Source organism: Hemitrygon akajei, chromosome 3 (assembly GCF_048418815.1).
Source record: "Hemitrygon akajei chromosome 3, sHemAka1.3, whole genome shotgun sequence".
Lineage (NCBI taxonomy): Eukaryota > Metazoa > Chordata > Chondrichthyes > Myliobatiformes > Dasyatidae > Hemitrygon > Hemitrygon akajei.
Genome location: NC_133126.1, coordinates 4,542,095 through 4,569,988, shown reverse-complemented (window position 1 = coordinate 4,569,988; position 27,894 = coordinate 4,542,095). Strand labels below are relative to the sequence as shown.

The 27,894-nt window shown below is 41.4% G+C and overlaps 1 protein-coding gene across 2 annotated transcripts in view; it reads right to left on the bottom strand.

Moving 5' to 3' along the window:
• Nucleotides 1-27,894, bottom strand: part of LOC140724713 (serine/threonine-protein phosphatase 4 regulatory subunit 4-like) — a 268,941-nt gene that overhangs the window by 145,096 nt on the left and 95,951 nt on the right. For both annotated transcript variants that reach the window (XM_073039175.1, XM_073039176.1), the window contains exons 8-10: nt 21,255-21,377; nt 19,894-20,063; nt 15,952-16,071 (exon numbers count right to left, since the gene is read on the bottom strand). In XM_073039175.1, the coding sequence (XP_072895276.1) occupies nt 15,952-16,071; nt 19,894-20,063; nt 21,255-21,377 (413 nt within the window). The remainder of the gene's footprint in view (nt 1-15,951; nt 16,072-19,893; nt 20,064-21,254; nt 21,378-27,894) is intronic.

The following is a 27,894-nucleotide window of genomic DNA, read 5'->3' as shown; positions in this document are numbered from 1 at the left end:
GACGGATAAGTCCCCGGGGCCTGACGGAATATTCCCCAGGCTACTCTACGAGGCAAGGGAAGAGATGGCTGAATCTCTGGCTAGGATCTTTATGTCCTTGTTGTACATGGGAATGGTACCAGAAGATTGAAGGGAGGCGAATGTTGTCCCTTTGTTCAAAAAATGTAGTAGGGATAGTCCAGGTAATTATAGACCAGTGAGCCTTACGTCTGTGGTGGGAAAGCTGTTGGAAAAGATTCTTAGAGATAGGATCTATGGGCATTTAGAGAATCATGGTCTGATCAGGGACAGTCAGCATGGCTTTGTGAAGGGCAGATGGTGCCTAACAAGCCTGATAGAGTTCTTTGAGGAGGTGACCAGGCATATAGATGAGGGTAGTGCAGTGGATGTGATCTACATGGATTTTAGTAAGGCATTTGACAAGGTTCCACATGGTAGGCTTATTCAGAAAGTCAGAAGGCATGGGATCCAGGGAGGTTTGGCCAGGTGGATTCAGAATTGGCTTGCCTGCAGAAGGCAGAGGGTCGTAGTGTACATTCAGACTGGAGGGTTGTGACTAGTGGTGTCCCACAAGGATCTGTTCTGGGACCTCTACTTTTTGTGATTTTTATTAACGACCTGGATGTGGGGGTAGAAGGGTGGGTTGGCAAGTTTACAGACGACACAAAGGTTGGTGGTGTTGTAGATAGTGTACAGGATTGTTGAAGATTGCAGAGAGACATTGATAGGATGCAGAAGTGGGCTGACAAGTGGCAGATGGAGTTCAACCCAGAGAAGTGTGAGGTGGTACACTTTGGAAGGACAAACTCCAAGGCAGAGTACAAAGTAAATGGCAGGATACTTGGTAGTGTGGAGGAGCAGAGGGATCTGGGGGTACATGTCCGCAGATCCCTGAAAGCTGCCTCACAGGGAAATAGGGTAGTTAAGAAATCTTATGGGGTGTTAGCTTTCATAAGTCAAGGGATAGAGTTTAAGAGATGCGATGTAATGATGCAGCTGTATAAAACTCTGGTTAGGCCACACTTAGAGTACTGTGTCCAGTTCTGGTCGCCTCACTATAGGAAGGATGTGGAAGTATTGGAATGGGTACAGAGATTTACCAGGATGCTGCCTGGTTTAGAGAGTATGGATTATGATCAGAGATTAAGGGAGCTAGGGCTTTACTCTTTGGAGAGAAGGAGGATGAGAGGAGACATGATAGAGGTGTACAAGATATTAAGAGGAATAGACAGAGTGGACAGCCAGTGCCTCTTCCCCAGGGCACCACTGCTCAGTACAAGAGGACATGGCTTTAAGGTAAGGGGAGGGAAGTTCAAGGGGGATATTAGAGGAAGGTTTTTCACTCAGAGAGTGGTTGGTGCGTGGAATGCACTGCCTGAGTCAGTGGTGGAGGCAGATACACTAGTGAAGTTTAAGAGACTACTAGACAGGTATATGGAGGAATTTAAGGTGGGGGGTTATATGGGAGGCAGGGTTTGAAGGTCGGCACAACATTGTGGGCTGAAGGGCCTGTAATGTACTGTACTATTCTATGTTCTATGTTCTATGTTCTTAACCACAATGTCAGCCAGCGTAGCAGCTTTGAGCATCCTATGGACTCGGATCCCTCTGATCCTCCAAGATCAGACGCCAAGAATCTTGTCATGAATGCTACATTCTGCCATCATATTTGACCTACCAAAATGAACTACCTCACACTTATCTGGGTTGAACTCCATCTGCCACTTCTCAGCCCAGTTTTGTGTCCTATCAATGTCCCACTGTAACTTCTGACAGCCCTCCACACTATCCACAACACCCCCAACTTTTGTTTTATCAGCAAATTTACTAATCCATCCCTCCACTCATCCAGGTCATTTATAAAAATCACGAAGAGTAGGGGTCCCAGAACAGATCACTGTGGCACACCACTGGTCACCGGCCTCCATGCAGAATATGCCTACAACAACTCTTTGCCTTCTGTGGGCAAGTCAGTTCTGCATCCACAAAGCAATGCCTCCTTGGATCCCATGCCTCCTTACTTTCTCAATAAGCCTTGCATGGGGTACCTTATCAAATGCATTGCTGAAATCCATATACACTACATCTACTGCTCTTCCTTCATCAATGTGTTTAGTCACATCTACAACAAATTCAATCAGGCTCATAAGCCATGACCTGCCTTTGACAAAGCCATTCTGACTATTCCTAATCACATTATGCCTCTCCAAATGTTAATAAATCCTGTCTTTCAGGATCTTCTCCATCAACTTACCAATCACTGAAGTAAGACACACTGGTCTGTAATTACCTGGGCTATCCCTACTCCCTTTCTTGAATAAGGGAACAACATCTGCAACCCTCCAATCCTCCGGAACCTTTCCCGTCCTCTTTGATGATGCAAAGATAATTGCCAGAGGCTCAGCAATCTCCTCCCTCACTTCCCACAGTAGCCTGTGGTACATCTCGTCCGGTCCCAGTGACTTATCCAACCTGATGCTTTCCAAAAGCTCTAGTACATCCTCTTCCATAATATCTACATGCTCAAGCTTTTCAGTCCACTGCAAGTCATCCCTACAATCGCCAAGATCCTTTTCCATAGTGAATATTGAAGCAAAGTATTCATTAAGTACCTCTGCCATCTCCTTCAGTTCCATACACACTTTTCCACTGTCACACTTGATTGGTCCTATTCTCTCACGTCTTATCTTCTTGCTCTTCACATACTCGTAGAATGCCTTGGGGTTTTCCTTAATCCTGTCCACCAAGGCCATCTCATTGTCCCTTCTGGCTCTCCTAATTTCATTCTTAAGCTCCTTCCTGCTAGCCTTATAATTTTCTAGATTTCTATCCCTACCTAGTTTTTTGAACTTTTCGTAAGCTCTTCTTTTATTCTTGACCAGATTTATGACAGCCTTTATACTCCACAGTTCCTGTACTCAATCATCCTTTCCATGTCTCATTGGAACATATCTACGCAGAACCCCACGCAAATATCCATTGAACATTTGCCACACTTCTTCCGTACATTTCCCTGAGAACATCTGTTTCCAATTTATGCTTCCAAGTTCTTGTATGATAACCTCATATTTCCCTTTACTCCAATTAAACATTTCCCTAACTTGTCTGTTCCTATCCCTCTGCAATGCTAGTAAAGGAGATAGAATTGTGATCACTATCTCCAAAATGCTCTCCCACTGAGAGACCTGACACCTGATCAGGTTCATTTCCCAATACCAGATTAGGAAAAGCCTCTCCTCTTGTAGGCTTATCTCCATATTGTGTCAAGAAACCTTCCTGAACACACCTAACAAACTCCACCCCATCTAAACCCCTCACTCTAGAGAGATACCAATCAATATTTGGGAAATTAAAATCTCCCACCATAACAACCCTGTTATTATTACTCCTTTCCTGAATCTGTCTCCCCATCTGCTCCTCAATGTCCCTGTTATTATGGGGTGGTCTATAAAAAAACATCCAGTAGAGTTATTGACCTTTTCCAATTCCTAAATTCTATGCACAGAGACTACTTGTTGGTGGAGGTGATATTACATATCATGATCATGTTATTTTCCTATCTCCATCATTTCTTTCTTGCATCATCTTGTCATCTTCTCCCTTCTCTTTATCATATACATGCTTGCATGTATGTTTGGGATGTATGGACAGACTATTATCCAATTTTCTATTTTTCTGTTTCTCAGTTAGATAATTACAGTGGCAGTTCATCTGCCAGAACAATTAACGGTAATTTGGAGATGATATCTTGGATCTTTACAAATCTGCTGAGACTAAATTGATCACTGGTGTCAAAAATTGTTAGGCTATCAAATAGTAAAATTCTAAAAGTTTACGCTCTAAAATATGGCACAAGGACATTCACTGTATCTAATGTCTCCTAAATTACTTAGTTTTTCTTTATGACAAATCATCTCATGAACATATGATCTTACAAACATATTAAAGAACATTCTCTACTTTAAATTATTATTCAGTAATGGAATGCAGAGATCAATAAGCCCAATGATTTCTTTGCTCATTGCTAATTATATTTAGTAAATGGCAATAAGTCACGTTCTTGGGCAGCTGCAGTCTTTGATTAGAACATACGTCCACTTTGTGCTCAATGGTGGGAAGGGTAATGCACTCCACACCATTGAGCGCATCTACATGAAATGCTGTTGCAGGAAAGCAACATCCATCATCAAGAATCCCTGCCCTCCAGGCTGTGTTCTCTTCTCACTGTAACCATCAGGAAAAAGGTACAGGAGACTCAGGAATTATACCACCAGGTTCAGGAACAGCTATTCAATTAGCTGTTCACAACTGTCAGGCTCTTAAGCCAGATGGGATTACTTCACTCAACTTCACTTGCCACAACACTAAACTGTTCCCACAACCTATTGACTCGCTTTCAAGGTCTCTTCATCTTATGTTCTTGATATTTATTGCTTAGTTATTTATTTATTTGTGCTCTTTTTTTCCTGCTATATTTGCACAGTTTGTTGTCTTTTGAACATTGGGTTGTTTGTCAGTCTTGCTATGTGAAGTTTCTCATTGATTCTATTGTGTATCTTTGTATTTTTCATGAATGTCTGCAAGAAAAATAATCTCAGGGTTGTATATGGTGACATATATGTACTGTAATAAAAATTTACTTTGAACTTGAACTTTTTGAACTTCGTTATTTAGTAGAATTCCTCAACTTTGATCCACCACCAATGAAGAAATGCAATAGATTTAGATGGAAATCTGCAGATACTGCCATTGTCAAGTGTATACCACTCTTGTAGATGTTGTAAGTTTAATAAAAATGCCTTCAGAAGTTGGTCTCATGGATAGCACAATCCGCAATCATTGCAGCTGATGAGCGAATAAGACCATAAAGCATAGCAACAGAATTAGGCCATTCAGCCCATCAAGTCTGCTCCATTATTCCATCATGGCTGATCCCAGATCCCACTTAATCCTGTACACCTGCCTTCTTGCCATATCCTTTGATATCCTGACCGATCAGGAAACAATCAACTTCCATTTTAAATATACCCATGGACTTGGCCTCCACCACAGTCTATGGCAGAGCATTCCACAGATTTACTACTCTTTGGCTAAATAAATCAATTTTGAGGCTGTGCCCTCTAGTTCTGGATACCCCCACAATGGGAATCATCCTCTCTACATCCACTCTATCTAGTCCTTTCAATATTCAGTAGCTTTTGGTGAGATTGTCACACATTCTTCTAACTTCCAGTGACTACAGGTCCAAAGCTGCCAAACGCTCCTCATATGTTAACCCCTTCATTCCCATTATCATCGTCCTGAACCTTCTCTGGACTCTTTCCAATGACAACACATCCTTTCTGAGATATGGGGCCCAAAACTGTTGACAATACTCCAAGTGCAACCTGACTCATGCCTTATAAAGGCTCAGCATTAACTCCTTGCTTTTATATTCTATTCCCCTTGAAATAAATGGCAACCTAGAATTTAGCTTCTTTACTACAGACTCAACCTGTAAATTAACTGTCTGCAAGTCTTGCACAAGAACTCTTACAGCCCTCTGCTCATCTGTTGTTTGAACCTTCTCCTCATTTAGATAATAGTCCACTCTATTGTTCCATAGAACCATAGAACATTATAGCACAGAAACAGGCCTTTTGGCCCTTCTTGGCTGTGCCAAACCATTTTTCTGCTTAGTCCCACTGACCTGTACCTCGCCCATATCCCTCCAAACCCCTCTCATCCATGTACCTGCCCAAGCTTTTCTTAAATGTCAAAAGTGAGTCCACATTCACCACTTCATCTGGCAGCTCATTCCACACTCCCACCACTCTCTGCATGAAGAAGCCCCCCCCCCCCATGTTCCCTTTAAACTTTTCCCCTTCACCCTTAACCCATGACCTCTGGTTTTTTTCTCCCCTAGGCGCAGTGGAAAAAGCCTGCTTGCATTCACTCTATCTATACCCATCATAATTTTATACACCTCTATCAAATACTTTATACTTTATTGTCACCAAACAATTGATACTAGAGCGTACAATCATCACAGTGATATTTGTTCCTGCACTTCGCGCTCCCTGAAGTACAAATCGAAGTAAATATAATAAAAATTTAAATGATAAATCATAATTAGAAAATAGAAAAGGGAAAGTAAGGTAGTGCAAGTCAGGTCCAGATATTTGGAAGGTACGGCCCAGATCCAGGTCAGGATCTGTTCAGCAGTCTTATCACAGTTGGAAAGAAGCTGTTCCCAAATCTGACCGTACGAATCTTCATGCTCCTGAACCTTCTCCCGGAGGGAAGTGGGACAAAAAGTTTGTTGGCTGGGTGGGTCTTGTCCTTGATTATCCTGGCAGCACTGCTCTGACAGCGTGTGGTGTAAAGTGAGTCCAAGGATGGAAGATTGGTTTGTGTGATGTGCTGGGCTATGTTCACGATCTTCTGCAGCTTCTTCTGGTCTTGGGCAGGACAACTTCCATACCAGATTGTGATGCACCCTAGAAGAATGCTTTCTACGGTGCACCTATAAAAATTAGTGAGGGTTTTAGGGGACAGGCCAAATTTCCTCAGCTTTCTCAGGAAGTAAAGGCGCTGGTGGGCCTTCTTGGCAGTGGACTCTGCTTGGTTAGACCAAGTCAGGTCATTTGTGATATTCACCCCAAGGAACTTAAAGCCATTTTACCGATGTAAATGGGGTTGTGCGGTTCGCTACTCCTTCTGAAGTCAACAACCAATTCCTTCATCTTGCTGACGTTGAGGGATAGATTATTGTCTTCGCACCATGCCACCAAGTTCTTAATTTCCTCTCTGTACTCAGAATCATCATTACCCAAGATACGGCCTACAATTGTGGTGTCATCAGCAAATTTATATATTGAGTTCGATGGAAACTTGGCTACACAATCACGTGTGTACAGTGAGTACAGCAGGGGGCTGAGTACACAGCCTTGTGGGGCACGGGTGCTCAGAGTGATTGTAGAGGAGAGCTTGTCCCCTATTTTTACAGCCTGGGTCCTGTCTGTGAGGAAGTTGAAGATCCAGCTGCAGATCTGAGTGCTAAGACCCAGGTTCCGGAGCTTAGGAATCAGTTTATTTGGAATGATGGTATTAAAGGCAGAGCTGTAGTTGATGAAAAGGAGCCTTACATATCATCTTTATTCTCCAGGTGTTCTAAGGAGGAATGTAGTGCCAGAGAGATGGCATCTGCCATTGACCTGTTGCTCTGGTAGGCGAATTACAAAGCATCGAGGTTGTCTGATAGATTATGGTTGATGTGTGCCGTAACCAATCGCTTGAAGTACTTCATAGCAATTGATGTTAGAGCTACAGGTCGGTAGTCATTCTCACCTCATTCTCCTACGCTCCAGGGAATAAAGTCCTAACCTATTCAACCTTTCTCTGTAACTCAGTTTCTCAAGTCCCAGCAACATCCTTGTAAACCTTCTCTGCACTCTTTCAACCTTATTAATATCCTTCCTGTAATTCGGTGACCAAAACTGCACACAATACTCCAAATTCGGTCTCACCAATGTCTTATACAATCTCACCATTACATTCCAACTCTTATACTCAATACTTTGATTTATAAAGGCCAATGTACCAAAAACTTTTAGGGTTTACAACCCTATCTACTTGTGAAGCCACTTTTAGGGAATTATGTATCTGTACTCCCAGATCCCTCTGTTCTACTGCACTCCTCAGTGTCCTACCATTTACCTTGTTTGTTCTACCTTGGTTTGACCTTCCGAAGTGCAATACCTCACACGTGTCCACATTAAACTCCATCTGCCATTTTTCAGCCCATTCCTCCAACTGGTCCAAATCCCTCTGCAAGCTTTGAAAACCTTCCTCACTGTCCACTACACCTCCAATCTTTGTATCATCAGCAAATTTGCTGATCCAATTTGCCCCATTATCATCCAGATCATTGATATAGATGACAAATAACAATGGACCCAGCACTGATCTCTGTGGCACACCACTAGTCACAGGCCTCCACTCAGAGTAGCAATCCTCCACTACCACTCTCTGGCTTCTTCCATTGAGCCAATGTCTAATCCAATTTACTACCTCTCCATGTATACTTAGCGACTGAACCTTCCTAACTAACCTCCCATGCGGGACCTTGTCAAAGGCCTTACTGAAGTCCATGTATACAACATCCACTGCCTTCCCTTCATCCACTTTCCTGGTAACTTCCTTGAAAAACTCCAATAGATTGGTTAAACATGACCTACTACGCACAAAGCCATGCTGACTTTTTTTAATAAGTCCCTGTCTATCCAAATACCTGTAGATCCGATCTCTTAGTATTCCTTCCAATAATTTACCTACTACCGATGTCAAACTTATCGGCCTATAATTTCCCGGCTTACTTTTTGAGCCTTTTTTAAACAACGGAACTACATGAGCTATCCTCCAATCCTCTGGCACCTGACCTGTGGATATCGACATTTTAAATATTTCTGACAGGGCCCCTGCAATTTCAACACTTACTTTTAATGAAGCATGTAAAGATGGTTGTGGGTTGAGTGCATTACACTGCCAACTCTAATAGTACTTTTCTAGAGCTGAGATAGTCAAAGAATTAGATGCAGCATCTGCACACCGAGTCTATACCGGTCAGCAAACATCCATTTTATACCAGGCCGACCCCTAACTAATTTATTCTCCCTGCATTCCCACCAGCTTTCTCCTTGATTCTACCACTCACTCACTCATTACTGCCAACTTACAGTGGCCAATTAACCTAGTCTACCAGTTAATTAGTTAATTTGACATTGTATATTGTCCTGTTATTAGGCTAGTGTTAAATAGGCGGGTTGCTGGCAATGTGGCTTGTTGGAGCAGAAAGGCCTGTTCCACTCTCTACCTCTGAATAAAATAAAATGGACACATAAAGGTGTTTAAACGTGAGGGGAAACCCCAACAGTCACTTGAGAACACGCAAATTCAGTACAGACAGCATCAGCAGTCAGCATTGAATCTGCATTACTGGAAGCGTGCATAGTGGATCTACAGGCCGTACAATTGTATCATCTTCCAATAAGCTCAAGTAGGTTTTGAAAACATTTTCAATTTCACACATTTAGATATTACTAGGGTTCCTTATTGCTCTATTAATTAAAACTCTGACTTTATGCACCCTCACCTCACCTTGGTCATTTAACTATTTTGACCATAGATAGTTGCAATGAGGTTGTAAACCTAGTAATACTGAAAAAATAACTAAACTAAGTTAGTATTTGTTGGGGAGGGTATGCACTATGGTACTACTGTTGACAATGCCATGCATCTGATAATGATAATTAGAGCACAGTTTATGAACAATGATTGATTGTGTTAAAGTGCTCAAAAAACTTCGCATTTTCCCACATAAATGCAAGTGTATAGAACGTGAGGCCATAAGCTATAGGAGACTTAGGCCATTTGGCCCATTGAGCCTCCTCCACTATAACTGACTTATTATCCCTCTCAACCCCATTCTCCTGCTTCTTCCTATAACCTTTGACACCCAGACTAATCTGGAGACCAGGTCATTGGTGCATTTAAGGCAGAGATAGATAGGTTCTTGATTAGCCAGGGCATCAAAGGGTATAGGGAGAAAGCAGGGGAGCGGGGATGACTGAAAGAACTGGATCAGCCCATAATTGAATGGTGGAGTAGACACAATGGGCTGAATGGCCTACTTCTGCTCCTATATCTTATGGTCTTATGGTCTAATCAAAAATCTATCAAGCTCTGCTTTAAATATACCCAATGACTTGGCCTCCATAGCCATCTATGATAATGAATTCCACAGATTCACCAGCCTCTGGCTAAAAATATTCCTATTCATCTCTGTTCTAAATAGACATCTCTCTATTCTGAGGCTATGCCCTCTAGTCGGTTCCTAAGGTTGTCATTGCTGGGGTGGTAGTAGAGATAAGCTCCCACTACCGATAAAGTGCTCCAAATGGCGTGCGTCTCTAACAGCCTCTGACAACCAAGTCCAACTCTTGGCCTTCACGTGTGGCTTAGCTACTAGGGCTGGCGGAACTGTTCCTACTGACAAGTGAAGGGGCGAAGACAGACCAGTTGCTTTGGGCAGATGACGTTCATCAACCGTGGACAGCAGCCCGCCTAGGAGAAGGAAAACTTTGATTTTAAAACACCGCTGCCTTGTACTACACCCACCCATGGGAAAGGCTTCGGGAGTAAACTCCGAGGAAGAGATCTTGAGCCATGGCTCCTAAGGCAGTTTGATGTTGTTTACAACTTCACTCTGGCAACCTCTGTGACAACACTGGTACCAAGCCGTATCAGCGATTGCCCTTTCCTTGGACTAGGTCAGGGACATGGAGAGGGGGAACCCGCTGCATGGGCAACAGCCGGTTCTTCAAATCTTCCCACCCAGGCTTGCGATCTGGAGAGGACACAGTTCACCAGTGGTGCAAACTCAGGACCCCCTGGGATTGAAGGCTGCCCTCTGGTCCCAGACTCCCCCGTTATAGGAAGTATCCTCTCCACATCCACTCTATCTAGGCCTTTAATCTTCAATAAGCTTCAATGAGATCTCCCCTCACTCTTTTGACCACAGAGTGGGAGGTCTAGAGCCATCAAATGCTCAACATACCTTTAATCCTTTCATACTTCTGAACCTGCTGTGGATTCTCTCCAATGCCAGCACATCATTACTATACTGGAAAAGGTTAGCTAAAAGAGTGACTAGTTTAGCAGCACAAGTTTACATGAAAAGCCAAGATGCTGTCACAATGCTCGTATGTTTTGTCATTGCCATGTCCAGAGTATTCAACTAGTTTTTTGGTATTACATGGGCTGAACTGAATTTGGCTTAAGGCTGGAACAGATGCCACAAGAGCACAAGGCACTCTACCATAATGGGAAACATTCATTTTAGTTTTGAGGAAATGAGAATGGAAAAGCTACCTCAATAAACTAGCAATTAATGCAGAAGTCAAAAGGGGAATTCTACTATTTCAGTGTCAGTCAGATTTCCTATGTCTTTCATGCCAGACATATTCTATAATTACCATGACATTCCCAGAGGTGCCTCATTAAATAAGAATAAAGTTTTAACTTTGAGAAAATGTTTTTTTTTAGTTTTGAACTCCTACTGGGCTTTGCATATTCAGAAAGTAACTATTATTGGAAGAAATGCCTTTATCGGTTTAGGTTGGAGCTGATTTTTTTTTTCTGTATGTTGGTTATTTATTTATTGAGATGCAGTGGGGAATAAGCCCTTCTGGCCTTTGAGCCATGCAGCCCAGTCATCCCTAATTTAACCCTAGCTTCATCACAGGACAATTTACAATGTCCAATTAACCTACCAACTGGTACATCTTTGGTCTGTGGGAGGAAACCCACACAGTCATGGGGAGAACATACAAATTATTTACTGGCAGCGGCGGGAATTGAACCCGGGTCTCCTATACTGTAAAGCATTGTGCTGACCATTACACTACCGAGCTATCTCTATTTACGATAAACAAACATTCCTCATGTCTGTCTAGCAGGACAAAATTATTTTATAATACTGCTATGTGCAAAGTTATTCAAAAGCTAAATTCTATTCTATTTCTTTATTTTCCTGTAAATGCCTGCAATAAAATGAAGCTTGAGATAATCTGTGGTGACATATATATATATATATATACACTGCACTTGATAATAAATTCACATTGATGCTTTGATTTGAAATTTAGCCTCACCAACATCTTTAACAACTACACCAGAACATCTAAACACTTCTACTCAATGCCCTGATCTATGAAGTTCCATGAGCCAAAATTTCTCTTTATAATTTATTCTAGCCGTAATGCTACTTTAAACTAATTATGGATTATGAACCTGTATTCTTGGGTTCTTTGGTTCTATGGCATACCTTAGTGATTATTACTTACCGTGCAAATCCTACCCTGGCTTTCCTCCCAAAGTGCTACACCTCACACTCATCAACATTAAATTTCATCTGGTGTTTTTCAGCCCATTTCTTTCTAGCTTGCCCAGATTACTTTGCAAGCTCTGATAGCCATCTTCACTATCCACACTGGCCTTTGCCTTGGTGATATCCACAAATTTAGTGATCCAATGCACAAAATTATCATCTAAATCATTAATATAAAAGGACACTTAAGTCACAATGCTGTTTCAGGATTTCAGTTCAGCATTAAACACTACTGTCCCGCAGGCTTTGGTGAACAAACTCCTGCTCCTCGGTCTAAATACACCATTGTGCAACTGGATGGTGGACTTCCTAACCAACAGACCTCAGATAGTCAGGATGCACAACTGCTCCTCCCTCTCCATCATCCACAATACAGTTGCCCCCCCCCCAGGTGTCTGTTGATCCCATTGCTGTACAACCTGCTCACACATGACTGCATGGCCAATCATCCAAGCAATCACATCATCAAGATCACCGATGGCATGACAGTAGTGGGACTCATCATCAACAACGATGAGGTGACCTACACAGAGGAAGTGGAAGAGCTCAAGGCCAGATGCCAGGCAAATAGCCTCTTACTTAATGTCTAATGCCATATTTACATTTGCTGATGACACCACTGTCATTGGCCAAATCAAAGGTGGTGAGGAATTAGCATTCAGGAGGGAGGTTGAAAATCTGGTGGAGTGGAGCCACAACAACTTCTCATTCAATATCATCAAAACAAAGGAGCTGCTTATTGACTTCAGGAGGTGGAGATGGATAGCAAATTTAAATTCCTTGGTGTTATTTCAGAGGATCTGTCCTGGGCACAGCACATAAATGCAATTTATGAACAAAGGATGGCAGCACCCCTACTTTCTTAGAAGTTTGCAAATATTTGGCATGATGTCTAAAACTTTGACAAAGTTCTAGAAATGTGCGGTGAAGAGTATATTGACTGGTTGCATCATGGCCAGGTATGAAAATACCAATGCCCTTGAACAGAAGGAAAATCCTACAAGAAGTAGCAGACATGATCCAGTCCATCAAAGGTAAAGCACTTCATACCACTGAACACATCTAAACAGAGCACTGTCATAGGAAAGCAACATCCATCATCAAAAACTCCCACCATTCAGGTCATGCTCTCTTCTCAGTGCTGCCATCAGGAAGAAGGTACAGGAGCCTCAGGACCCAAACCACCAGGTTTAGGAACAGCTATTATCCCTCAACTATCAGGCTCTTGAACCAGAGGGGATAACTTCACTCAACTTCACTCACCCCCATCACTGAACTAATCCCATAACCTATGGACTCACCTTCATGCACTCTTCATCTCATGTTCTCAATATTTAATGCTTATTTTTTATAACTATTTTGTGTTCTTTTACATTTCTCTTTTGCACATTGGTTGTTTGTCTATCCTGTCAGATGTGATCTTTCATTCATTCTATTGTGGTTGTCGGACTTACTGAGTATGCCCACAAGAAAACGAATCTCAAGGTATGGTGACATATATGTACAGTACTTTGAACTTTGAACTTTGAACAAGACAAAGGAAATTGTTATCAACTTCAGTTGAACTCACACCACTCACCCCCCCCCCCCCCCCCGTTTTACATCTAGGCACAACAGTGGAAACTGCAGGCAATTTCAAACTCCTACGTGTGCTCATCACACACAACCTCCTGTGGTCCCAGAACATATCCTACGCAGTCAAGAAAGCTCACCAGTGTCTCTACTTTTTGAGGAGGCCAAAGAGAGCTGGACTTTGCACATCCATACTCTTGTCATTCTAGAGATGCACAATAGGCGGCTTCCTAATGAGTTGCACCACTGCACTGCAGCAGACAGGAAGGCTCTAGAAAAGATAGCTAAAACTCACCAATGCATCACTCACCAATCTACCACCATCAAGGATATATATATATTCAGAAAGGTGCCAGAAAAGGTCCGGTAACATCATGAAGGATCCCACCCACCCTGCTCACGGACTGTTCATCCCACTCCCATCAGGGAGGAGGCTACGTGGCATCCAAACCAGGACCACCAGACTCACAAACTCTTATATTCCCCAAGTAGTAAGGCTGATCAACCCCTACACCCACTAACTCCAACAGTATTATTATTTCCTATCAGTCAGCTATGCACAGCCTAGTGTCACTTTATGGGCATACAATCAATCTATGTATATAAGCTATTTTATGTATTTATATTTATTGTGTTTTTATTATTGTGTTCTTTATTTTTTGTGCTGCATTATATTTGGAGTAACAATTATTTGTTAAGATTCCCAGATTCAAGATTGTTTAATGCCATTGACTACTTCATCCTGAATGCCGAGCTACTTAACCTTCTGGACTAGCCTCCCATGTAGGTCTTTGTCAAAGGCCTTGCTAAAGTCCATGTAGACAACTTTCATTATATTTCATTCAACTTTCCTCATAATTTCCTCAATAATCTCTATAAGATTGGTTCGGCATGACCTGTCATGTTGACTATCACTACTTATGTATACTGGCCCTTCAATATCTTCCAATAAGTTACCCATGACTGATTTAAGAGTCACTGGCATATAATTTCCTGTTTTATTCTTAGAATCTTTATTAAACAAAATAATAACATTGGCTATTCTCCAGCCCTCCAGCATCTCACCTGTGGTTGATTCTTTTAAATATCTTTGCCAGGGCCTTTGCAATTTCTGCACTAGGCTTCCACAAGGTTTGAGGGAACACCTTGTCAGGTCTTGGGGATTTGTTCACTCTAATTCACCTCAACACGGAAAGTAACTCCTCTTCCATAAGTCATACGTGGTCCATGACCTCACTATTCTTTTTCCTCAGTTCTGTGTCTGGCTCTTGAGTAAATTCAGATGGAAAAAATAATTTAAGATCTATCCCAATCTCCCCATTTCTTTTGGCTCCATGTGTAGACCACCACGTTGATCTTTAAGAGGACTAATTTTGTCACTTGCTATCCTTTTGCTCTTAATATGCCTACAGAAGCCCTGGGGATTCTCTTCCACCTTGTTTGTGAGAGAAATTTAATATCCTCATTTAGCCCTCCTGATTTCTTTCTCAAGTGGTCTCTTGCATTTCTTATACTCTCCAAGCACCTCATTTGACCTAATTGCATATAACTGACAGGTGCCTCCTTCTTTTTCTTCACCAGGGCCATAATATCCCTGATAATTAAGTCTCCCTAAACCTGTTAACCTTGAAATTTACAACTTGAATAATTTTTCCGGGTCCTTCAATGTAGACATTGTGGTGAGGTCAATATTTGTATATTAACTGTGTCTTGAAGCAATGGTTTATTAGGCTTTTTCAGAGAGGAATTCAAAGTCTCAACTACATTGGTTGGACAGGAATCACAATTGGGCCCAATAGCAGTTTCCATTCCCAAAGGTTTGAGTTTCAATTTGGGTTCAAAGTTCAAAGTAGACTTATTATCTAAGTACCATATACAACCCTGAGATTTATCTTTTTGTAGGAGGTTCAACTTTTTCATTCTGGATTTATTTAGTTAATTGAATTTAAACTCCTTGGATGTCCCTGTTGGATTTAAACTTCTATCACTGGATCAAGGAACTTTCAGGCATTGGGCCAGTGACTTAATCATTATGTTTTCATATTTCCCATAAAGTCAATGATATTTTATCTTTATTTTTATTTACCGATATGGCACAGAGTAGACCTGTTCAGTCACGACACACCAGCAGCCCCCAACAAACCTAATTATCCGAATCTAATCACAGGACAATTTATAATGACCAATTAATCTACTCAGTACATCCTTGGAATGTGGAAGAACACTGAAGAACCCAGGGAAAACCTACATATTCCACAGGCGACACCAGAATTGAACCTCAAATCGGCAATGTCTGAGCTGTAATAACATTGCACTAACCACTATGCTATCCTGATGCCTGGTTACAAACTTACCCTTACAAGGGGAAGGTTTTTTTTAACCCTTGCTTGAAACAGTTTTAATTACAGATTTAGCTGTAGTTCTAATCTTAAGTCAATAAAAATACTTACTTCATGGAAGCCAGTGGCAACCGTTCGTCGGACAGAAGTTTCAGGATCATGACAAAGGGTTGAAAAAGTGGGATAAAGTTCAGTGTAGAAACATTTAGGATCTACAAAAAGTATCATGGCCTATGGGGGAGAAAAGAGAAATTTAAATATCAACAAATGTAACTTAAACGTAACTTAAATTTTGGATATTACACATAAATCAATATTGAAGTCTATGACAGAAGGAAGGTTTTACACTCATCAATTCAGGAATTCAAAAGTAAATGAGGAGAATAAGGCCATGATTTAGACAATTTAAATTCCATTGATATCACTTAATGGCCTCAATCAACTCTCCTTGTAACACTTACAGCCAAAGAGCAGGCTTTTTGTTCATCTCCCACTTGAGTCAATAAGAATTCCTATCTACCTTCCCTCTCCTTGGAAACAATTCTTACAGCTTATTCTAATCCTACTTGTTTAATTTACCTTTCATTCTTCTCCTAAAATAAATGAGATGGAATAGAGTCATAGCGCACTACAACACAGAAACAGGCCTATCTAATCCATGTTGAACTATTAATCTGCCTAGTTCCATCAACCTGCACTCAGACCATAGCCCTCCACACCTCTCTCATCCATGTAACTATCCAAATTTATCTTAAATGTTGAAATTGAACCCACATCCATCACTTGTGTTCGCAACTCATTTTGCAATCTCACCACCTTCTGAATGAAGAAGATGCCCCTCATGTTCCCTGTAAACATTTCACCTTTCACCTTTAACCAATGACCTCTATAACATAGAACATAGAAATTTACAACACTTTACAAGCCCTTCAGCCCACAATGTTGTGCTGACCATGTAACCTACTTAAGGCCAGAAGACAAAGGAGCAGAATTAAGCTATATGGCCCATCAATCAATCATGGCTAATCCTTTTATCCCCTACTCAATCCCACTCTCTAGCCTTCTCCCCATAACCTTTGGTCAATCAAGAACCTATCAATCTCCACCTTACATACACCCAATGACCTGGCCTCCACAGATGCCTGTGGTAACAAATTCCACAAATTCACCATCTCTGGCCAAAGAAATTTCTCTGCATCTCCGTTTTAAATGGACACCCCTCTATCCTGAGACTGTGCCTTCTTGTCCAAGACTCTCCCACCATGGGAAACATCCTTTCCACATCTACTCCACCTAGACCTTTCAACATTCGAAAGGTTTCAATGAGATCTCCTCTCATCCTTCTAAATTCCAGTGAGCACAGGCCCAACTTTACTGGAAATATCCTTCTTGCATTATACATTAATGATTTAGATGAAGGGATTAAAAGTAACATTAGCAAATTTGCTGATGACACAAAGCTGGGTGGCAGTGTGAAATGTCAGGAGGATGTTATGAGAATGCAGGGTGACTTGGACAGGTTGGGTGAGTGGGCAAATGTATGGCAGATGCAGTTTAATGTGGATAAATGTGAGTTATCCACTTTGGTGGCAAGAACAGGAAGGCAGATTACTATCTAAATGGAGTCAAGTTAGGAAAAGGGGAAGTACAATGAGATCTAGGTGTTCTTGTACATCAGTCAATGAAAGCAAGCATGCAGGTACAGCAGGCAGTGAAGAAAGCTAATGGCATGCTGGCTTTTATAACAAGAGGAATTGAGTATAGGAGTAAAGAGGTCCTTCTGCAGCTGTACAGGGCCCTTGTGAGACCCCACCTGGAGTATTGTGTGCAGTTTTGGTCTCCAAATTTGAGGAAGGACATTCTTGCTATTGAGGGAGTGCAGCGTAGGTTCACAAGGTTAATTCCCGGAATGGCGGGACTGTCATATGTTGAAAGATTGGAGCGATTGGGCTTGTATACACTGGAATTTAGAAGGATGAGAGGGGATCTGATTGAAACATATAAGATTATTAAGGGATTGGACACACTGGAGGCAGGAAGCATGTTCCCGCTGATGGGTGAGTCCAGAACTAGAGGCCACAGTTTAAGAATAAGGGGTAGGCCATTTAGAACAGAGATGCGGAAAAACTTTTTCACCCAGAGAGTGGTGGATATGTGGAATGCTCTGCCCCAGAAGGCAGTGGAGGCCAAGTCTCTGGATGCATTCAAGAGAGAGTTAGATAGAGCTCTTATAGATAGTGGGGTCAAGGGATATGGGGAAAGGGCAGGAACGGGGTACTGATTGTGTATGATCAGCCATGATCACAGTGATTGGTGGTGCTGGCTAGAAGGGCTGAATGGCCTACTCCTGCACCTACTGTCTATTGTCTATTGCATTTACCTATACCCGTCATAATTTTTATAGTTTTATCAAATCTCCCCTCAATCTTCTACACTTTAGGGCAGGGGGTTCCAAAATTTTTTATGTTATGGACCAAGGTCTTTTTCCCTGGTGAATATTGAAGCAAAGTATTCATTAAGCACCTCTGCTACCTCCTCCAACTCCATGCACACATTTCCATTATCGCACCTCATTGGTTCTATTCTCACACGGCTTATCCTCTTGCTCTTCACATACATGTAGAATGCTTTGGGGTTTTCCTTAATCCTGCTCACCAAGGCCTTCTCATGGCCCCTTCTGGCTCTCCTAATTCCATTCTTAAAATCCTTCCTAGCAACCTTGTAATTTTCTAAAGATTTAACAGTACCTAGTTTCTTGAATCTTTCATAAGCTTTTCTTTTCTTCTTAACTAGATTTTCTACATACTTTCTACACCATGGTTCTTTACCATCCTTTCCCTGCCTCATTGGAACATACCAATGCAGAATGCCATGCAAATGTTCCTTGAACATTTGCCACATTTCTGCTGAGCGTTTCCCTGAGAATAATCTGCTCCCAATTTATGCTCCCAAGTTCCTGCCTAATAACATCATATTTTCCCCGAACCTCAATTAAATGTTTTCCCAAATTATCTGCTCTTATTCCTCTCCAGCACTATGGTGAGGGGGAATGCTCTCCTACCAAGAGATCTGACACCTAACTAGGTTCATTCCCAATACCAGATCAAGTACAGCCTCTCCTCTGGTGGGCTATGTATATATTGCATCAGGAAACCTTCCTGAACACACTTAACAAACTCCACCCCATCTAAACCCCTTGTGCTAAGGAAATGCCAATCAATACTAGGAAAGTTAAAATCTCCCATCACAACAACCCTATTATTACTGCACCATTCCAGAATCTGCCTCCCTATCTGCTCCTCAATATCCCTGTTACCAATGGGGGGGTCTATAAAAAAAACATGCAGTAGAGTTATTGTCCCTTTATCATTTCTTTTGTCTTCTTGATTGATGATGAGTGATAGGCTGTGATTCCTGCAACAAATGGACAATTCAGCAACTCCTCTCTGTATGCAGAATTGTTACAGTTGTGTCATCTACAAATTTGATGATTGAGTTTATAACGTGAGTAGGAATGCAGTCATAGGTGAGGAAAGAGTAGAGAATTGAGAAGTGGGTTCAGTACCCAACCTTGTGGGCATCAGTGTTCAGGATTGGGGGGGGTGGAATGGGGTTGTTGTGCCATTGCCTAGTTTTACCATCTGGGTACAATTAGTGAGGAAGTCCAAGATCCAGTCAGCTTGTTCAGTACTAGGGTGTTAAAGACTGAGCTGTAATCAATGAAATGCATCCTGACATAGGTGCCTTTGTGCTTCAGATGTTCCAAGAGAGTATGAAGGTTGATAGAAATGGTGATCAAAATAGTCCAGTGTTGCTATTTAGTAAAATTATATGAACTTCATGTCTGATTTGAATGTTATAATGGATGATCTTTAAATGACCTTAAAATGTCTTGGTAAAATAATGCTTTATATTTGAAAATGCATGCTTCCTGGTGTGTAACATCTACTACAATTGCAAAGAGCCCTGGTTAGATTCCTGCAATATCATGCACAGGAATTGTATACAGTAATTATTTAAGAAATGCTGCAAAGAAGTATTATCCATACTTACTGGCAAATTGTAGGCACAATTCTGTCTCACAGACGCATATTTGGCATCCATTTCTGCTGCATAGAACTGAGTCAAGTGTTCACTTTGGCCATTTTCATGTTGTAGGCCTAATGAACTGAATTTCTTGTAGAAATCCAAAAACCAAAGATGCTGTTCATCAGTTAAATTCCCTAAAAGGGTCAGAAGGTTATGACTGAACACAGTATCTTACAAGTTCATGATAGCAATGCTATTGGAATCTCAAAACAGGCTCTACTGTTCCCAGATTAGATTCACCATTCTTTTACTACACTGTGTTGCAGTTTACTAGAAACCTCTCTCAGAAATGGAAAAAAAAATGCTGAAAAGACTTTTTATAGATCGGAGAATGAGAGGTGACCTGATAGAGGTGTATAAGATGATGAGAGGCATTGATTGTGTGGATAGTCAGAGGCTTTTTCCCAGGGCTGAAATGGTTGCCACAAGAAGACACAGGTTTAAGGTGCTGGGGAGTAGGTACAGAGGAGATGTCAGGGGTAAGTTTTTTACTCAGAGAGTAGTGAGTAAGTGGAATGGGCTGCGGACAATAGTGGTGGAGGCGGAATCGATAGGGTCTTTTAAGAGACTTTTGGATAGGTGCATGGAGCTTAGAAAAATAGAGGGCTATAGGTACCCTAGTAATCTCTAAGGTAGGGACATGTTCGGCACAACTTTGTGGACCAAAGGGCTTGTATTGTGCTGTAGGTTTTCTATGTTTCTATGGTTAAAAAAAAACAATTTTGAAGGCAGAAAGAGTTGAAGGAACCATGCTTGTAACTAAAATAGGGAATGATAGCATTTGTCCATAACATTCTCTAAGTACTTATAAGAGTTGGTTTTCAAAGAATGGTATATATAAGGAATGCATATTGAGAGTGGAGAGTGTGGGATAATTTGGACTCAACCCTATCATTTTGTGTTGACATTCATATAAGTCTAATGACACTAATTGATTTTTTTACAATAATATGTAGAAATATTGATATTGATACATCAAATACCTCTTCAAAGAAAAATTTAAGCAGCAAATTAAATTTTCTTGAACAATAAGAGTCTGTAAACACACCAGAATGTCAAAATCTTACTCAGACCAAATATGGACTATTGTGGATGAGTCTGGGAACCATTTACAGGCCATGTAGAAGGAATAGCACAGATTTACTACAATGATATGTGAATCCCCATGAATCAAATTTCATTTTCTGACATTTGAAAAATTATCCAGTCACTTGAAATTTTCAAAAATATTTCGGAGCATCGAAGTATTATCGAACCATACAGGTGAGATGGAGTAGAGAGGGCAACCATTTCTGCTGGTTAGAGGAGGGGACAGTTATACTTACCTGAGAGACCATGACAGAGCTTCCCCAGCTGATGTGACAAAGGTGCAAGGATGGTCTCATCTGTTTTGAACGATTTCTCACAAAACATCATCACCAAGGGGAATATAATTTGAGTCCGGTCATCTGACAAGATAATCATAAAATAATATTTTTCTCCCATAACCACAGGGAAATAGATAATCCAAACAATAAGTGTAACAGTGCAAAAGTCATTTGATCATAGATAAGTACTAAATGTTAACATGTCACTTCTCAAAACACAATTAGCGGGTCAGAGTGCCTGATCGTGCAGGTAAACATTGCTGATTCTGGCATTGCTGAATGACATTGTCCAGGACTTCAGAAGTGCCGAACACAGATGCCTCCATAGCTACCAATATGTTCCATCATGGGACTAATCTGTAATCAAGCCCAGGAGTACCACATTGCTGAGATTCTTCAGCATTTACTTTAGTAATAGAACCCTGTGCTGGTCAGACCTGGAACAGGATTCAGAACCCTTTCCTTTTGTATTAGAGATATAGTTATATGCCTGGGTTTAAATTCTTTTTATTATTTAAAGCAGAGGTTTCCAACCTGGGGTCCACTGGCCGTTTGCTTAGTGGTACTGCATCATGGCATAAAAAAGGTTGGGAACCACTGAATTAAATTATTTTTCAAATACACAGTTTTCCTTAAGAGTGTAAGAACTTAAATTAAAACTATTTCAGATACATTCAAAACCTACCAAATAACCTTTCCAAACTCTGTTGGTCAACGTCCACTATGGATGTTACATCCTAGCTGCCTTCACATATGGTTTAGCTACTATGTCCAGCGGAACCATTTCTACTGACAGGAAAGGGGCAAAGGCACCTTAAAACCAGTTGCTTCAGGCAGATGAGGCTCATCAGCAGTGGTTGGCAGCTCATCTAGGAGAAGGAAAACCCTGATCTCAAACTTCTGTTGCCTTGTGGCTATATGCATTCATAGGGAAGGCTTCAGGAGAAAAAAAAAATCCAGGATGAATTCAGAGCTGGAATCACTAAGGCAGTTCTATGTTGCAAATTTAACTATTGGCAAAATTAGGGACGGAGGATTTACCACATGTCAAATCTGTTTGGGGAGCATCAGAAGCAGGGCTTCCTCAGTAAAATGCTAAAGGCTCTTCTATTAGTTGGACCATACTGTGGGAGTTCAGAACAATTTTGGGGAAGTGAGAAAGACCTCCAAACTTTTACCAGACAAGTAAATCAGAAGAGGAGACTACAGATTGCAATTCTGGTGAGACCATCATGTAAGCCAAGAGATTTTCTATCAAAGTGGAAAAAAAATCTTCTCTGATGATTTTGTGGTCAAGTATCACTGTACAGCTTGCTGAACTTTCATACAATTTTGATTTCTTCTCTCAGAGATCTTCTGTGATCTTTTTTCTATATTAATATTGTGAAATAAATGCAAACTACTGTGGTAAAATCTTGAAAAGTAATAGCCGCTATGGTACTTATAGAAGACTCCATTTACCACTTTTCCAGGTATAATCATACAATGAAGATTTGACAGGTTGGTACAGAAGTAGACAATATTGATCATCAACTTTATAAAGCTCTAGTTAGGCTGCATCAGGAGTATTGTATACAGTTCTGGTCACCTCATTATAGGATGTCAAGGTTTTGGAGAGGGTGCAGAAGAGGTTTACCAGGATGCTGCCTGGATTTAAGGGCATATATTTTAACAAGAGGTTGGACAAACTTGGATTGTCTACTCTGGAGCAGTGGAAGCTGAGGGGAGATCTAATAGAGGTTCATTAGATTATGAAAGGCATAGATAGAGTAGACTGATAGTATCTTTTCCCCCCCATGGTAGAAATGTTTAATACCAGAGGGGATGCATTTAATATGAGAGGGGAATAACTTTAAAAGAGATGTTAGGACATTTTTTTTTACTCAGAAAGTGGTTGATGCTTGGAATGCACTGCCTAGAGTGGTGGTAGAGGTAGGTCTATTGTACTTACTTATTGAGATACAGTGGAATTGGCCCTTCCAGCTCTTTGAACCACACTGCCCAGCAGTACTCCAATTTAACCATAGCTTAGTCACAGGACAATTTACAATGACAATTTAATTTACCAACCAGTACATCTTTGGACTGTGGGAGGAAATTGGAGCATCTAGAGGAAATCCATACAGCTACTGTGAGAATGTACAAAGTTCTTATAGGCAGCATCGGGAACTGCTGGTACTGTAAAGCAATATGGTAACTACTGCTACTGTGCCACCCCACACATTACGTCAGGGACATTAGATACATTAGGGATTTTTAAGAATTGCTTAAATAGGCACCTGAATGTGAGGAAAATGGAGGGACATGGACATTGTGTAGATAGAAGAGATTACAGTAGCTTAGTTGGCTATTTGATTACTTATTTAATTTGTTCGGCACAACATTGCAGGCTGAAAGGCTTCCTCCTGTGCTGTACTGTTCTTGTTCTATATTAGTCATTTCCATATTTCATGCCTTTTCAAAGAGGCTTATCAGGAAAGGTTTGCACAAATACCTTCAAGCAGTGAAGTACAAATCAGCATATTAACCCTATTAATTTCTGATCCTTTAAATAAATGTATGATCTCAATGCAACCCTACCTATCATAAATATCAGTTTATGTTAACATCTTTAACAAGCTTTGCTCATGGAAATGTGTCTTCAGCATTCTCCAAAACCATGCAATCTTTGGTCAATGAGGTTTGTATGATCTTGTTTACTCATAGATGCTTAAAGCTCATAGACATTTCATTTGCAAAGGTTACTAAGTCAACTACTATCATGATTGTCAGGCACCAGTTGGAAGAGTTGTTGCAAATAAATTAGCATGTCTGACAACACAATGCTTCAAAGTGATTCAGCAATATAATGTGGTGTTCCTTACCTCTGAAGCACAGTTGCTAAGTATCAAGATTGTTTAATGTCATTTCCAGTACACCAGTGTAAAGGAGAACAAAATAATTTGTTTTATTCAGGGCCCCAAATAGCCCTACCAGCTGAGGCAACACTTCACCTGCGAGTCTGCTGGGGTCCTCTATTGTATCCAGTGCTGCTGGTTCAGTGTCTTCTACATGTTGGTGAGATTCATCACAAATTGGGGACCACTTTGAACACTTTGTCAAGCAGCTATGCTCTTTCCGCTGAACGCAGAACTTCCCAGTGGGCAAATATTTTAATTCTGATTCCCATTCTTGTTCTGACATGTCAGTCCGTGGCCTCATCACATCAGGGTGCAGAAGCCACATGTGGATAGCCTGCAACCTATTGACATGAAGATCAACTTCTCCTTCCAGTTAAAAAAATTCCCTCTCACTACACTCCTCTATTCCCAATAAGGGGTAGGCCATTTAGAACGGAGTTCAGGAAAAACTTTTTCACCCAGAGAGTTGTGGATCTATGGAATGCTCTGCCTCAGAAGGCAGAGGAGGCCAATTCTCTGGATGCTTTCAAGGAAGAGTTAGATAAAGCTCTTAAAGATAGCAGTGTCAAGAGATATGGGAAGAAGGCAGGAACGGGGTACTGATTGTGGATGATCAGCCATGATCACATTGAATGGCGGTGCTGGCTCAAAGGGCCAAATGGCCTACTCCTGCACCTATTGTCTATTGTCAATTTCGGCCTATTACCTCTTTTCCCCTATGGTTCACTCTTCTCTCCAGCCAGATTTCTTCCTCTCCAGTTCTTTACTTTTCTCACCTACATGGCTTCATCTATCACTTTATAGCTATCATCCTTCCCCTCCCCACACCTTTTTTATTCTGTTGCCTTCCTCCTTCCTTTCCACCTGATGAAGGGCCTCAACCCAAAATGTTGAATATTTATTCATTCCATAGATGCTGCCTGACTTGCAGAGTTCCTCCAGCATTTTGTGTGTGTTGCTCTGGATTTCCAGCATCTGCAGAATCACTTGTGCTTACGATTGTTTCACTGAATTGTTTCAACCATCACTGAAGGTAAATGACCTTTAGTTCCTCTGAAGATTAACTCCCTTTTCATTTTTGCTGCTTTCAACCACACACCCACAACCCCTATTTTATCATTTTGGATTGAATTGACTTTATTACTTACATCCTTCATATACATGAAGAGTAAAAATGTTTACGTTACATCTCCGTTCAAATGTGCAATGTGCAATTTATAGTAATTTATAATAAATATTATGTACAACAGGATAGTCAATAAAACAGAGAAATACAGTTGCATCAGCATGAATTAATCAGTCTGATGACCTGGTGGAAGAAGCTGTCCCAGAGCCTGTTGCACCTGGCTTTTATGCTGTGGTACTGTTTCTCGGATGGTAGTAACTGGATCCTTCGGGCCCTTTTTACACACCTGTCTTTGTAAAAGTCCTGAATAGTGGGAAGTTCACATCTACAGATGCGCTGGGCTGTCCACACCACTCTCTGCAGAGTCCTGCGATTAAAGGAGGTACAGTTCCCATACCAGGCAGCGACGCAGCCAGTCAAGATGCTCACAGTTGTTCTTAGAATTTGGGGGCCCATACCAAACTTCTTCAACTGTCTGAGGTGAAAGGCGCTGTTGTGCCTTTTGCCACACAGCTGGTCACATCAGAGTCACATTATGTACAGACACTCCTGTGCCTAGTATCACATAATGGACATACAATTAATATATGTATATAAGCTATCTTATGTATTTATATTTAATGTTTTTTTATTATTCTGTTTTTTTGTGTTGAACCAGATCCAGAGCAACAATTATTTTGTTCTCATTTATACTTGAGTACTAGAAATGGCATTAAACAATCTTTAATCATGATTTTGAAGAAGCTTCCAAGAGGAAGAATCATTTAACTATTATTCTAGTGGCTTGAAGTAACTGTTTGCACGTGACAGTGGCCACACCCCGGTACACCATTTCAACAGGTGGGCTAAACCAGGTGAAGGTAGCTGGAAACCTCCAATGCCAGTGAGAAAGGTATATGCCTACCCCAACAGGCAAAAATAGTTCTGGTGGACTGGGCCGATGAAACCAACTACAAGATCCAGCAGCCAAGAAGGCAATGCTGCAATGCTTTATGGAGAACGAAGGGCATAATAAGGCAGGGAAGATGCCATGGTTATCTATTGCAGCTGAGGAAGTCTCCGGATGTGACAACTTTCGTACCATTGGACCAAGATTTTTGAGGCAAGAGAGTGGAACTACAACAGTGCAACCGGTTTTTCACTATAAAACTCATCCTGCACAGGTTTTTCTCCGTGCAGCAGCTGCACAGGCAAACATTATTATTGGAAATGATGGACAAACAACACAGAATGAAGGACATAGAGTCACAGAGTCATAGTTAATCTGCCTAGTCTCATCAACCTGCACTCGGACCATAGCCCTCCATACCCCTCTCATACATGTTCCTAACCAAATTTCTCTTAGATGTTGAAATTGAACCCACATCCACCATTTGCACTGGCAGCTCGTTCCACACTCTCACCACCCTCTGAGAGAAGAAGTTCCTTCAGGCTCTTTTGATGTACCTGTCTCTGTAAATGTCCTGAATAGTGGGAAGTTCACATCTACTGATGTGCTGGGCTGTCCACACCACTCTCTGCAGAATCCTGCGATTGAGGGAAGTACAGTTCCCATACCAGGCAGTGATGCAGCCAGTCAGGATGCTCTCAATTGTGACCCTGTAGAAAGTCCTTAGGATCTGGGGACTCATACCAAACTTCTTCAACCATCTGAGGTGAAAGAGGCGTTGATGTGCCTTTTTCACCACACAGCCAGTGTGTACAGACCACGTGAGATCCTTCGTGATGTTTATGCTGAGGAACTTAAAGCTGTTTACCCTCTCAACCCCAGATCCATTGATGTCAGTAGGGGTGAGCCTGTCTCCATTCCTCCTGTAGTCCACAACCAGCTCCTTTGTTTTTGTGACATTGAGGGAGGGGTTGTTCTCTTGACACCACTGTGTCAGGTGATGACTTCTTCTCTGTAGGCTGCCTCGTTATTATTTGAGATAAGGCCAATCAATGTAGTATCATCAGCCAATTTAATTAGCAGATTGGAGCTGTGGGTGGTGACACAGTCATGGGTATACAGGGAGTAAATGAGGGGGCTTTGTACACAGCCCAGAGGGGCTCCTGTGTTGAGGGTCAGAGGAGCAGAAGTGAGGGAGCCCACTTTTACCACCTGCCAGTGATCTGACAGGAAGTCCAGGATCCAGCTGCACAAGGAAGAGTGAAAGCTGAGGTCTCTGAGTTTCTTGTCAAGCTTGGAGGGAATTACGGTGTTGAATGCTGTCCAAGAACAGCATTCTTACATAAGCATCCTTCTTCTCCAGACGTGTAAGGAGAGTGTGTAGAGCTGTGGCTATTGCATCATCTGTTGATCAGTAGGCAAATTGTAGGGGGTCCTGTGTGGGTGGTAAATACTGAAGATATAGTCCTTGACCAGCCTCTCAAAGCATTTGCTTATTATTGAGGTGAGTGCGACAGGACACCAGTCATTCAGACATGCTACCTTGGTCTTTTTCGGTACAGGAACAATGGTGTTTATAAGATGATGGGAGGCATAAATAGAGTAGGCAGACAGTATCTGTTTCTCAGGGTTGAAATATCTAATACCAGAAGGTACACCTTTAAGGTGAGAGAGGGTAATTTC